The 15303-nt window shown below is 41.0% G+C and overlaps 1 protein-coding gene across 5 annotated transcripts in view; it reads right to left on the reverse strand.

Annotated features, from left to right (window-relative positions):
* The window catches only part of CDK8 (cyclin dependent kinase 8), a 69740-nt gene extending 55058 nt beyond the window's left edge, over positions 1–14682 (reverse strand). For 2 of the 5 annotated variants that reach the window (XM_039718516.1, XM_039718518.1), the window contains exon 1: positions 14460–14682. In XM_039718516.1, coding sequence (XP_039574450.1) covers positions 14460–14587 — 128 coding nt within the window. In that variant the 5' untranslated portion in view covers positions 14588–14682. The remainder of the gene's footprint in view (positions 1–14459) is intronic. The other 3 variants (XM_039718517.1, XM_039718519.1, XM_039718520.1) reach the window with 2 other exon arrangements.
* Between the last annotated feature and the right edge of the window lie 621 nt (positions 14683–15303).

The raw sequence follows: 15303 nt of genomic DNA on the forward strand, positions 1-15303 counted from the left end.
ACCCAGTGTGTTGGAGAACCAAGGGGCAAAGGACACAAGAGGCTCAGGGCCTTCTTGCATGGGTTTTCACATCACAGCACACTTTCACAACTACACATTCCCAACACTAGTGGCACAGTCCTGGTGAAAGGAAGTAGAAGAAAACCAAATTAGGGACAAAGTCGACAAACTGGACACACTCAAATCCACGTGAGCAGGTGGGCTGCATTTAAGGGTGCTTAACAGAACTGGCAAATGTCATTGTAAAGCCACTCTGTCATCTGCAAAAGGTCACAGTGCACACTGGCAGATTCCCAATCATTGGAAAAGGGCAAATATTGGGACTTTCTCTGAGAAAGGCAAAAAGGTTCAGTGATATCATAGGCCAACCAGCTGAATCTCAGTCTATGAAAAGGTTATGCAGCAAACCCTCCTTAGAAGCTTTAAGGAAAGCAAATGACTGGGAACTAGCAAGGATTTTCCAAGGATAAGTTGTGTCTTATCAACCTGAGTGTCCCATACAATGAGAGGACAGTGAAAAAGCACTGGATGTTACCTTGACCTTAGCAAAGCTTGCAACATGATCTCATCATACATGCAGGGCCATACGAGAGAGCCTGGACAGCAAGCAGCTGCATAGGGCTAAGCTGCTGAGGTTAATCCTCAAAAAGCAAGTAAACTGTCTTTAAAACTGCAGAATGCAGTAGAATTTAAATTTACTAAGGGTTATTGTCACAACAGCTAAGAATGAGAGAAGTTTCAATTTGTAAAGCCATTTAAATGTATGGAACCCAGTGGTTATCACTGCATACATTTCAATGTACAATGCTGAACAGGTATAACTGCAGAATGAGATATAACAGTTCTATGAAGATGGAGGGTAACAGTCAAATGGCAAAAATTATGTGCATCAGCAGAAAATAAATTGTACAGGAAAAAATACACTAGCTACTGGGCACAACAGCTGAGAAGTCACACTATAAGCACCTGACTTCCCAGAAACATATTTAGGTCAAAACTTTTCTCAAGCTAATTAGCACGCACAGTAAGTCTCATCACTGACCCTGTACCTTCAGGTAATCCTAAAATAAAAAACCAAAATCCTATAAATCATTCTCTCAAAAATATCTGAGCTAACAATGATGCAATGACAACCACTTCATCTTTTTGTAATTTCCTTTTTACAAAACCCGCTGGTTTTCATACATCAAAATGTTTTCCAATTATGTTGACAAAAAGAACTGAAAAATACCAAGAAGTTTTGCATAGTGGCTTGCTTTGAGTCAATGAGTTGCTACTGAAACAACCCCTTTTTCATACACACACACTCCTGTCCTTTGTGCTAGAGCCCAGGCACTTGTTTTCTGATAGAGATGAGTTTGTTCTGACCTTATTCAGAAAGGTACTTCCAGATTTTTCCCTGGTACACTTTCTGCCCCATTAGTACACTGAAGTGGCCTGCTGAGTGCTCAAATGAACACCGGAATTATCTAAAAACGAAAAGCAGACATAGCAGAAGTACAGCAGCTCCTGTCCACATTTAAGATGACGTTAGGTTATCTTCTAACCATAACTTTTTTTTTCTACATCAGCTGGATGCAGTGCATTCACATTTGCCAGCTAAGTGCAGCACCCTCTGCAGAAGAAACTATGACAACTGGAAAAATTCACCATAGCTAAAGCCACATACTTTTCAAAATAGGGAAACAATACAAACTAAAATTATGTTCTTCTCTTATAGAGGTTTAAGAAGGACTTGAAAGTTATTTTACTTTTACTGATGCTGTATGCATATTATGAATATAAATTCCCAAAATTTGATTATTCTACAGATATCTACTTTTACAATAGCCACTCATGGGTTTTGTCTTGTGAACACATTTAACTGGCTAAAATAAGCTGGACGAAACCAAATCAGAAGATAAATATTAGCTCAAATTACGGCTTCTTCATTTGACTGGACTTAAAAACATTTTGAAAAATGCAGCAGTTCTATAACATGCATTAAACCTACAGGAAATAGGTTAACATTATCTTCTCTATTATAAACTGTGTTTCACACAATCAAAGCATGACTATTTTTAAAAGTTCAGATTTATTCAAGCCCTGAGTATTTAAATGTATTTACAACCAGCTTAAAGTTTATCCCATCATAAATTCTAGCTTGTTCTTTTTAAAGAAGAAATCTGCCAAAAATGAGATAAAATCCCAGATTTTGTCATGAAAGCCTCTTATATATTAATATATGAGAAAGGATTATGAATAATACAACCCAGTCAGAAAATCTGTGAATCTGAACTATTTTTTTAAGCATTCCAGCTAAAAAGAATAGTTTACAACTCCTCTCTCCTCTACAAAGTTACCTGCAAAGAGAACATGAAAATAAAGGAACATCTCTTTCCAGGATGAGAAGGAAATAAAGTGCAGCTGGTACTAGTTAATCAGTGGATGAGAATAAATTCAGTTCATAAAGTAGTGCGACTTCTTTCATATTTGTCCTTGCCACTAAAAGCAGTATCTTCCACCCATTCTAATACAGATGCCAGCATTAGGACCTCTTTAAATTGTCACACACTCAAGGGTGCTCACTCCCAAAGGGGAGATTTCAGACTGCTTCCCTATTTATACAGAAATAAATGTTATTTACTTCTTCAACTTCAAATGAAAGATACACGAAAAAATATTAATAAAAATGCATGGAAGCATGTTAAAAATAAACAAAAACGAACCAAACAAAAACCAACAAAAAAAAAAGTGGTGAACAACTGTCTAGAATCTGCTAGAGTTGAATGAAATCCCCAAACAATACAGCATCCCTGCAAAACTTGCACATTGAAAAACTCAGAAAAATTGACAGAAACTTCCTATTTCATTTTAATTACCCTGCTGTTCTCTCCTTTCTCTTTTTTTCTGGAGATGTAACAAAAATAAATGCCTTAATGCTAGGCAGTGATTATCTTGCAAGTCTGTCAATAAGTTCTAGCAGAATAAAAAACTTAAAGTCTAGCAGAAAGATCATATTAAAATGTAAACATTAAACAATCCAGCAGAAGAAAAAAAGATTTCTCTCTAAGACAAAATTTCAATAAATTTGCATGGTAAGGACTGGGTTTTTTCCCCTTTTGGAGAAGTGTACATGATGCACAGAAAAAGCAGAGGCAAAAGACAGCAAATGCAAAAGCAGGGGGAAAAAAAAGACAGTTTGTGCTCTCCATTGTTGCTGTTAGCCCCCTACTGCCACCCCACCCATACAGCTTATCCTGAAAGTAATGCTTCAGAATGTGTCTAGTTAACACTTCAATATGCAATTTTTAGACTGTGTGCTCTAAAAAAAGCAAAAATAAAAACGTTTACAAAAGCATAGAAGTATATAAGGTGCAGAGTTTTTCATTGACTTTCACGGAATTGGATCTGATTTTATAAGATGTCATGTGAAAATAAAAGCTCATGTTACTCACCACAATGTTAACACAAAGAAATTAGTCCAGGGGAAAATGCATTAATAGAACTGAATTTATTAAAGGTCTAGCTAAGGCATCAATATTTTTTCCACTCCCAAAATACTTAGGAGGACATGGCAAGATCGCTGGGCCAGAACAGCATCATTATTTTTATCAGATAGGAAGTATTCTCAGCATGAGCCTTGCTATTTCAAAATGAATCCTCCAATAATCAGAGCTTTTAGTGGGTAAAGAAAAATAATTTCCAAAGTTGGAGGAAAAACCATCAACAGCAAGACAAACACAAGGGCTTCTGAGATGGCTGATGTGGTAAATGGCAATTACTGATTCCGTTTTTTCCTTTTGTTCTTTTTTTTTTTTTTAATTAACAACTTTTACCACAACATGTAGTTTGGCAGGAAGTTCAAAGCAAGCAAGTAAATTCAATGATGCACTGTAAATGTGGTTCTTCTGATCTAAGAATTTGCTGCGGTCAAAAGGAAGGTCTCCTCTCAACATCTCTGCCTTGCTGCTCCCAGCCAAAAAATTCCCTTCCTTTATGCCAGCTCTGATCTATGTCACATTCCATGAGAGGACTCACCTCCTGCATTTTCCTAAGTTATCTACTTCTAGAAAAGGAGTTAATTAATGTTAACTAAGTTAACAAACATAAGTTATCTAATTCTGTCCGTTTACAGCAGGGTATGAGGAGTATCAAAACCAGCATTAACAAAGTATGTGGTAAGAGCAAAAGACAGCAAAGGAATGAGTAGAGGAGAGAGATGGAGGACACAAAAAGCAAGATACCACTCGCTTCACACCCTGCTTTCTAGTAGTAAAACCACAGGAAGTATGGCTGTCCATAACTGAAAACACAGAAAAAAAGGGGAAAAAAATTGAGAAAAAAGACCATCTCACCCATAGCCCTGCAATTTCCTCTCTCACTACACAAAACAGCAATTTGAGAGTCAGCCTAAAACCTAGTTTTTTAAAGCCACACTATTATGAAGATCATTCCTATGAGATCAGCTGATGGGCAGCAGATCCCTGCTCCACACTCAAAGCTCCATGGTATTTTACTAAAGGTTATGGCAGTCTTACCAGTACTTTTATAGGAAACAAAACAAAAAGTGCCTATACAAATTATCTCTAAAGGAAAAGACTGCTGTAATTCATCTGCACTGTCCTTCTCTTCTCAGACTGCTCCTAAGTCACCTCAGTATTTGTACCACTTCAGAAACTGCATAAAGAGTGCACAGCATTTCAAAGCATCAACTACAAACTGGGCTAAAGCACAGATCTTACATTCCAGAAAACTGTAATTTCATTGGGTAATTTCTATTTTTGGTCCATTTTTCTTCAGTAGTCAAATCTATTACATTACTTGGTTTACACGGAAGAAGCAACATATTTGCTGCTTTTAAAAAAAGCCTAACAGTCACAAACTTGCTACTGTAGGAGCTGCAAGTCCACAGATTATATTCACTTATTTATTTGCCCTTAAGGGAATTCTCTTTCAGAAATGTATCCAGTCACTGAACAACTGTTTCTTCTCAACGACACTCAAGATTTTAGAGACTTTGCCTGTCCCCTGCTCTCACAGACAAAAGAATCCTTGTCCATGGGAATGACTGAAGTTTTCACACAGACACTGCTCCACATTCCTGAGTATTGTTGGTTCTGTAATGAAGGAATCAGAAGCACCTACAATACTGAAAATAAGACTTACAGCAACAATGGCACTGTGCTCTGTGCTCTACTCATTGCTATTAAGTTCTGAGATTCTCTCTGCTTTTTAGCAATTGCTTGCATTGAACTGGCACTTCCATTAAGTGTCATTATGAACTCCACAATTGTTTTCTTAAACAATAATTAACTTGTGTGTGTGTAAAGAAAGGACCATTTTCCCATACAAATAGCTCCACATCAAGTAGAATGTGTTATTGGAAGATTGCGATATTCAGGGTAAAGCCCTCATGATCAGTCCTTGCCTTCAGTATCCCAAGTAACACTCATCAGCAATGCTTCTCCCCAATTATTTATGGCAAGTGATTTCCAAACAAAACTTCTGAGCAGCACAGATTCCTGGGAGATACCACTAATGACCTCTCACCATTATTTCACATCTCTAACTTCTCCATCCAGAGAAGGACCACCTTTAAATTCAGCTTTAATGTCTGGTAGGAAGCTTAACAGGATGCCTCTTGAAAATATAGTTAAGATTACATAAACTGCATTGTCTTTAGCCTGTATATTAACTCCATTGATGCATTTTAATGCACTTATGAAGTGCTGACTGTGTTTTGCAAGACTGTTCTCTCCATCTCAGTACCTACCATGGGTCCACTATCTCTGCTTCTGGCTCACCTTACCAACTAGTAGTTTCCACTTTTCCAGAAAGTCCTTTTCAAATCTGATCTCACCACTGCCTCTTTCCAGTTTTTCATAACTGGGACAATTTAAAGCACTGGGTTATACTTTCTGGTCAGAAATGTACTCCTTCCGATGTGCAAAGATATCTCACCTTGACAACTGTCTGTACTTCATGAACACCTAAGTTTGAGACAGATCCCTCAATCACTGTCTTGACTGCTAATCCTTTAAGTTCTTTCATAATGTCTACATTCACTTAGCTCCTATTTCTTTATTCATCCTTCACAGAAGACTTAATTTTTCAAAGAACATATCCTCACTCCCAAGATCTTCCTTTATTCTACTATTTCAGCATGTCACATTTTTTTAATTGATGGGTTTAGAGTACCTACTCACCCTCAGTCCTGAGAGCCCAGCAAAGCTTCAAAAACTGTTCCCAGGCAGCTTGCAACACTTCACCATCTTGGCTCTCTTTTAGCTTTGAGAGGCCATCTCCTCCCACCATCACGCCTCATATTTTCTGTTTCAACTGAAGTGGTACTTCAAGCAGTTTGTTTGTTGTTTTTTTTTTATCCCTGTATAGATTTAGCATATACCAGGAGCAAAGAACAAGCCATGTTTGTCACAGACAGTCCTCAGAAGTACTGGTTTGCATCTAATCTTTCAACCTACTGTAGGCCAGGTCCCAAGTTGATCCCCCCTCTGTGCATGCCCCATCTGTTTCACTAAGTAACTACTCACTAGCATGAAGTTTTGTCGTGGCATTCCTCCCCACCCAAAAGCACGTACCTAAATTAAATGAGACTAACAAGGCGTTCATTGCTGCATTCTCTGCTTTGCAGCCTCACTGATCCAACACAGCACAGGCAAACAAGTCAGGCAGATGTAAATGCAGTCCTAATGATATTGTTCCCCACCCTTACACTCTACCCACAGACCTTTCCGTGTTGCAATAGCTGGTCTTTTTTAAACGTCTTTTGGTATCTGACACTCATCTGGCAGAGTCACATAAGCTTCCAGTTGGGCTTTTATACAATGGAACTAACATAACAGTGAATGGCGCTGTTAGCACATTTAATTGCGAGGGGTTGTTTTTTTCAGCCCTGCTTTAATAGGATTGATGTTCACCCAAAAAGAAACGAGAGATTTTGAAAGCCAAGCTGTTCAAGTACAAAAAGTTAGATAAGATTCAAATTACAGTCAGGGACAAGTTTGCTGCCTTGCTGTCTTCAAGTCCCCCCACGTAAAGCTTGCTCCAGCTGCTTTGATTAAACTCCACACCTAGCACAAAAGTTCTGTGAGAAAACACAGCTGATGAAACCTGACTTTCCAAGGCTTCATTGTGGGATTATCCAGTTATCTGAATGCAAATCGTAACTGGAAGTACATCTGAAGTTAAGGCTCCCCACTCACAGGGTAAGGCTATGCCTCTCACAGAAAATGTATCTTGGCCAGAAATACAAAATGGAATCAAGAGTTTTCTGCAATTCAGATCCTTTTGTATTTCAAGTTCTCAGCTGCACTTATTTTTCACACAGACAGTAATGAATTGAGTCTTCATTTTTAGAGCAACTCTCAAGTGTCCTTTATTCAAATGTCAACATCTTGTATGCAAGGTGTTACAAGCACACAGCAGAGCTTTCCCAGAAAAACAGGCAGATTGTTTCAGTGACCTTTAGCTGTGTTCTTGCCTGTTCACAAAACGTGCGGTTTTTTCAAGGATAATTTTAATTTTTGATGTTTAGGCTAGCATCTGTAGTTGAGAAAATCATTATGCTCTCTCGAACATTTTGTCCTTTAAAAAGTATCTGCAGCTTTAATCATGGCTTATACAGTTCTTTTCCTGCAAATTCTAAACTGACTGCACAATATGCTTTGCCATACTACCACTTAACACTCAAGGTTGTTAAGAAGCTGTTGAATAGAAACTGTTTTCTGAACAGCAGTATCTTTTTTGCTTGAGTATCACACAATTTTACAAGCACTCTTTGGCATCCAAATACTCCTATGGTTCAGTCAGTCTTTCACTAGGATATGCAAAAGAAAAACATAAAATAGGGCAACATCAGTAGAATCCTCCATTTAAAAAAAAAGCAGAATATTAAATGATCTATCCAGCACCTTTCCTACATAAGCTACTAAGGACTTCATATGCTTCTGTAAAAAATTCAATATATTTATTAATAAAATCACAGAATGGTTTGGGTTTAAAGGGACCTTAAAGATCATCTAGTGATCTCCAAATTCAAGCAGCTATCTCTCAAATGGGAAGCCTCAACACAGAGAAGTTAGCAATTCATTCACAAGTAGCCTAACAAAAAATTGTAACTATGAATAAAGCTAGGGCTTTAATCCCAAATGTGCTATTATGGAGCTTGACATGGTCTCAGAAACCATTTGTTGAGCCTTGGAGGAGACAAGAGAGAACAGCAGGCTAGCCAGCCAGAACACAAAACCCTCCTGAATGGTTATCAGCCTGCACGTAGCAGTAACATGCAGCATTACTTGCCAAGCTCACAAAGAAAAGATGGGGGACGGTGGGGGGAGAGGAGCACGAGAGGTACAGCACTGGCAGGATGAAGCCTGAAACTGAAACTTCATTCCCATCCACTCACAAAACACAGGCTTCTCTACTCTAAACTCAAGGCTGATTTACAGTAGAAGGCTACCAGAAAGAAAAGCAAGCCTTTTATCAGCAGCACTGTTCTCTGACAATATGCACCTCCTGTACAATCAGCACCCTCAAAAACTAACCCCTGTTCTCTAATGGGAAATCACGTACAGGTGATAGCCACTGCATGCCCCCACTATTTACAGATATTACTGTAATTTTTAAGTCCAGAATCAAACTACATGGAAACCTTGGTGTTTTTCTTTGTTGTTTTGCAACACTATTTTCATAGCCTCTTCTCTGTACTTGTCATAAGCTTCAGACAGGAATGAAACACCGACTCACCTTTGCTGCAGGGTATGAAAATAAATCAACACATCTGTGACAAGATAACAAAAGATCACACCAAATAAGGTCCAAAGGCCACAGCAGGACTCTCTCAACCACATGACCTTAGAAACCTATAAAGCCTGGAGTCATGTAACTGGGTGAGAAGGGAAGGAAGAAGATGGAAGACAGTTAAAAGAGTGGTTGACCAGAAAAATGTAAGAGCACAAGACTTTATGCAATCTGGCATGCCTACCTCATTATGTAGATACAGTTTAATTAGGAACTTTGTAACTACTACGGTGAAGCATCCAAAAGAGACTCGGGGCATATATTTTAAGAAGATAATACCACATATTACAAACATAAATAAAGTTTGTGGCATTTAGAAATTCCACACCACTGTTGACAGGAGTCAGAAGCCAAAGGCTTGCATGCCAGCTCTGCGGTTCTCACCACCTGCCTGCAATCTCCACCAACTGCTTCGGGTCAAAACACTTGAAATCAACACACAAACATTCAGCCAAAAACAACAACAACAAAATCACCACTGAGAGAAGACAAGAGTTGTCTGGAAATTTATATACTCTATGTAAATATACTCTGGGAAATTAATTTGTAGAAAATTCTCAAAGCCAAGAAATGCTTACAATGTATTATAATTAGAAAATAGCTTCTAACTGTAATAGCGTAAATTGTAACATCTGTATTGTCTCACCCTGCACATGAGACTAAAAATAGAATAAAAGTTTTTAAAACACCTCTCAGTTACCCCACCTCTAAGTCAAAAGAAGACTTAATCTGACATGTATCTCTCAGTAAATATCAGTTTGATACAGACCTTGACAAAGTAAGTGATTACTCATCCAATGTAACTCAATTAATACACACTCACAAACACAGACAAACTAGAACTAATCTGCTAACCACCTTATGAAGGGCTAGAAAGTGGTTTAGTGTTTAAAAGAATAAAAACACCACCAAAACTCAGAATTCCTGAAGCAAGCAAAAGCAGGCTCTTCTGCACCCACTACGGAGTTTGGCCTGACCTCGAAGCGAGCATCTTAACTTGTACAGTTACCACAGTCAGAACATGTAACAACGCTCAGAAGTGACTGGTTTGGACAACATTATAGAACAGACACTGTGCTGTTATCTTTTCCCTTCAACGACAGGTTATGCCGTTTATCTACACTGCATTAAAATATTTATGTTTTCCAAAAACATTCCAGGTCATCCATCTTCAAATGCTGTGAAACAAGAATAGAAAAAGAATCTTGCACATTACCTAATCCATTCATTATTTTTTCTAACTTAAACGGTTCTGCCTTCTCTATTTTCCAAGACAAATATTCCCCATCCCTTCAGTTTCTCTTTATACAAGAGTTTGAGAGAGAATCAAAAGTCTTACAATAGCCTTTTAATCGGTAGGTATAAACTATGACATGTCAGAGATTATGCAACCCAAGAACTTACTGGACATCTACTAGATTTCCACCATTCTGCTTCTTTTACAACTCATACAGACCCTCAAGGGGAAAAAAAGGAGATCAGATTTGACTGCTTGAAGCATGCAAGACGTATTTTCATAACGCCAATTACAACGTGTCAGTAGGTTTGAATTAAATAATCTGTTCCCCTTCCGACAGCAATACTTCCAACACAGAACTCTAAATGCTGAAATTACAAAAAAAAAAAAGTCCAATTCCACTTGTGTTTGGAACCAACATCACTTCTCACAGTTTCTGACAACAACTAGGACAGGACCAGTTTGCTTAGTGCTGGTTTCCCACCTTCAGTCTCACCATTCAAGTCCCTTTCAAGAGATTAGGAAAGCTTTCAATAAAGCACCAGGGCACATTTTTACAGTTCAAGACCCTCAATTATAATTTTTTTTCTATTGTCATTAAAAAGTTAGATACTGTCTAACAGGGACATTCAATAGTTTCTTATTCTCATCCAAATCACATGCAATACACAGGAAAAATTATTATTTAGAAACACTTTGAATTGCCACTGAAACAATCAGCCTTCCTCCACAGAATAGCCTTCTCTCTCCGATTTCTGACTATAGCTGTACCATAAAAAGGGAGAGGAGAGCCAAGAAAGCAGTGGAAGACCAATCCCAGTAAGCCTGGGAACGCAGCTTGACATGACCATGGTGCCAGCCCCAGGACGGGCTGTACCTCCTGTGCTGCACAAGCTGGGCAGCCAGGCTTGTACAAGAGACCCCAGTGTCCTGCCACCTCAGTCTGCCAGTGACTGGCACTCAGCTCCTAGGGAGCTGCAGAGAAAAAAGTAAAAGCAGTAGATCTGCATGCCAGTTCACCAAACAAAACCCACTGGCATATTTTCCAAGTCCAGCATAAGACAAATAGGTAGATTTCATAGCAGGGTCAAGCAGCATTCCTGAAGGAGCACCCAAATGGCACAAAAGGCAACTTTTATGCAGGAAAAACCTGACATTTTCTGGACCAAAAAAAAAAAGGTAAAGTATCCTACAAACACTAGAGATGAGCAACAGTTCCTGTATCTGAAGATTGATGCTTAACATGCCATGCCTGTGCTTCCTTCCCAGTGTATGCCATTAGAGTCAAATGCCTTCTTGTACACCTTTCTGCTATAAAAATAAACCCCATTAGAGTCAAATGCTTCTTTGTACACCTTTCTACTATAAAAATAAACCCCATCAACTCACAGATTTTGCTCTAAGCAGGTTTTAGAGCCCACTGCAGCTACTGCACTGATGAAAAAGACACTACCATTCAATAAAAAGCCAGGAAGATTCAACCACCTAGACAGACCACAAACTTAAAATAGAAGAGATTAAAATAAGAACTCCAGAATACCATTTTGCTGCGGGCAGTGAATCAGATAGAGCTCAGTATGATGCCTGACATTGTCACTCAGCTGATTTGGTGCTCAGTTGGGTCAGGTCTGGCAGTTAGTATGTGAGAATTGTCCATGGAGTTGTGCCTGGTGATCCTCTGAGATGGACCAGTGGAGACCCCAAGCCTCACCTTGCGGCAAAGTGCACCGCAGGGCAGGACTGGCCTTCTTGGAGCAAGGCATGAAAGAAACCCTGGTTACACTCCCATCTGGTCACCAGCACAGATACTACAGGACACCTTCATTCTCACTCCATCAAGATTCCTGAAACACTGTCCTCCAACATATTCCTGTGTAGCTCCAATGACACAATTATCTTCCTAGGACTAGGATACACAGCTGCTATCTAGTTGTCAATTGCCTTACTGCACCTCAGAGGCAGCTGTAAAACCTGTAAAGCAGTAAAATTAAAAAAAAGGAGGTGAAGACTGCAGTTGTACTGCTCCTAGTATTCTTTAACTGGGTTTTATCACCAAAGGCCTTAGAAGACACATTTGCACAAACTGAATTACTAAAATTTAGTTATTTTTTGTGATCCTTCTATCTCTTCATCATCCCTAGTAGAAAACGTCTTTAAGAAAAAGCTGAACCAATATTGTTAACAAAATATTTGCAGTCCTACATGCCACTCTTCAAAGTACTCTAAAAATTACCATGCATCTCTTAGAAGATTTGTGCTATTTAAATTAAGAATTAGAATAATGTAGCAAAGTTTCAAGAATGCTGGTAAGCTCAAGGGAAATATAAAAAAAGAAAGTTTGAGCTGTATAGACTCTAGAAACAACTAAAAAACTATTGATCCATCACTGCTTACCATTTAGGGAATACTAAAACAATGCAAGAGTATTTTTTGAATCTATGCATGTAGTAATAAACAAATACTGAACTCTGTTGCAGGTACTCCCCACCGCAGCACATAACATACATCCATCTGTTACTACAGCTTCAGGAACATTAAATACTATTAGTAAATATTATTTGCTTCTTTGATTTAACTGATTCCCTCTGGATAAAAGGATGTAAACAAAGCCTTCAACTTCAATCCTAATTCCACCCTTGTAATTTAAGATTACATATGTACAAATGTATTACAAGCTACAAAAGCCTCTATGGAGGCTTCTATTTTACATATTTTAGTGACTGTCCAAGGGCAATTACACAGGATATCTACAATAAAAAGTTTGCAGAAATCAGAAAGGCAAATGGGAAGTATTATGGAAAGGGATTGGAAACAAGGCATTAAATGAACCACAAAGAAAAAAGGAGACAATATACATTGCTCATATTTTTTCCCCAAACTTTAATCAAATAACGTACCTCGATTTCCCCACTCATCAACAGGAGCGAAGATTTAAAAACATATACACCCTACTGTAAAACCATGTTTGAGCAACTATCCATTTTTAAAGCAAACAATTCCATTTTTTCCTGTAATTGCTCAAAACAGCAGCATTTTCCAACACTTTCTCCCAAACAACATCAAGCAGACTGATAATTTCACCAGAAATACTTCAGCAGTATGACATGCTGAATTCCCTACACGTTGCTGCAGTCCAACATGCTGAAGAGCTTCAAAGATGCCTGACAAACATCAGACATGTAGCTGTATCTTTCAATACCTCCACTTATTTTTCCTATTACAGATCTCTGTATGGGCACAGAAACCAGGGCTGGCTGTATCAGCAGCATCGGTGCCTGCATATAAGGAGACTTGAGGCAACAGCTTATCACACAACTGTTGTTTTTTTCCCTCTGGCCCTCCCAGAATAGAAAGAATTTGGGCAAGATAAGATTTTTTTTCCTATGAACAGTTGGAAGGATCCAAATACAAAAGTTGTGCAAAAAAGTAGTTACCTGACTCCTACCATCCAAAAAAATTCAGGCTGAAGTAACTGTGCTGCAATTAATATCAGCATGTTTAAGACAGAGACAAGACAAGGTGCAACCATTTTCACTACAGTTGTTCTCTAGGTAATGGCCAGAGCATTTCTTTCTAGAATCAAAAGCTTACGTAAACACAATCAGATCGTATTTTAGCCATGACTGACCACTGCCTGCTTTAAAAGTTTATTTATTCAATGTAAAAATAATAGCCAGACTTTTAAAATGCACCTTATTTGAATGACAGCACGGAGAGCACCACTGCGGTGAGACTTTACGAGAAAGACTTGATGCAATTCAAAATTTAGAACCTGCTAGGGGAACAACCCGTGCCTCTCCCGTTTCTCCTGCTCCCTACTTCCTATTGTTCCGCTGTTCAGCAAGTGATGCCATGTCACGGAAGAGGGAAACCTAAATGACAGTTTCATTAAGTCTTTCATCAAAATGTTTATGCCAAGAAATTAATTTACTCAGGTCTATAACAAGACCTGGTCATACACAAAAGGTGGTTTAAAGCATTCTAAAGCCCCAAAAGCACGAGCAGACTTTGGCTCCTGAAGCAGCCAGCAAGACGACCCAAAATGGTGACTACAAGTAATAAATCATATTAAAAAAAAAAGGCATTGTTAAAAACAACAACAAAAAAACCGTTCTATGAAGCCGGTGACCGGGCTGAACAGTGCAAGCGGCCACTGACTTACTCACAAGGAGAATCCATTAAGGGAACGGTTTTCCTCGGGCACAAAATTTGTTCCTCCAAGCCCACCCGCCACCGAATCGCGACTCCGGCTCCGCGCTGAGGGGCTGGCCCCGCTCGCAGCGGCCCGGGGGGAGCCAGGCGCCGGCCGGCCGGGGCTCGGGCAGGGCCGGAGGAAGCACGGCGCTGCCGCGGGGAGCGGGGGAGGCACACACGAGCCCGGGGGTCCCGCGGGGCGCCGCTCGCCCTCTCGCTCACTCACCCGTCCTTGCGCTTGGCTTTGTAGACGTGCCCGTAGGTGCCCCTGCCCACCTTGCAGCCCTCGTACTCGAAGAGGTCCTCCACCCGCTCGCGCTCCCCGGTCAGCTTCACCTTGAAGTCATAGTCCATCTTGGGCGCCCGCCGCGATCCGCCGCCGCCGCCCCCGGCAGCCGCGCCCCGCCCCGCCGCACACACCGGGCGGCGGCAGCAGCAGCAGCAGCAGCAGGAGCCCGCGCGCGCTGCCGCAAACGGACGTCGCAAACCGCGGGCGCCTCCCCGGCCGCGGGCAGCGCACCACGTGGAAGGAGCCGTCCCGGCGTGCCTCGCGGGCGCAGCCGCACGCCGGGAGGTGTAGTACGGGCGGTGGGATGCGGGCAGCGCTGCATGCCGGGAGCTGTAGTTCGCGGGCCGGGCACGAGGTGCACGGGGCCGCCGTCCGCAGCCACCGCCACACGCGCTCCGTCAGGAGGCCCCCGCGCCGCCCCGCGGAACATCCAGCGGCGGGGCTGCTCCCTTCGCTCCGAGCCCAGCCCCGGCGCTCGCTCGCTCGCTCCGGCCCGCGCCAGGAGCGGCACCGCCGCCGGTCCCCGCGCGCCTCCTCGCGGGCCGGGCACGGGGCCGCCATCCGCAGCCACCGCCACACGCGCTCCGTCCCTTCCCGGGGCTTGGTCACGGTGAACATTGAATATTGCCGTCCCCCGGCTGGATCCAGGCTGGCGAGGGGAGACGCGGTTGGTCCCTGCTGCTCTGAGCATCTCTTAGCATCGCTATAGTTGAGACAATTCCACGACTGTGAACACGGACAAAATCAGAGAATCACAGAATATTTTGAGTTGGAAAGGATC

This window comes from Passer montanus, unplaced genomic scaffold (genome assembly GCF_014805655.1).
Source record: "Passer montanus isolate IOZ18808 unplaced genomic scaffold, ASM1480565v1 scaffold4, whole genome shotgun sequence".
Lineage (NCBI taxonomy): Eukaryota > Metazoa > Chordata > Aves > Passeriformes > Passeridae > Passer > Passer montanus.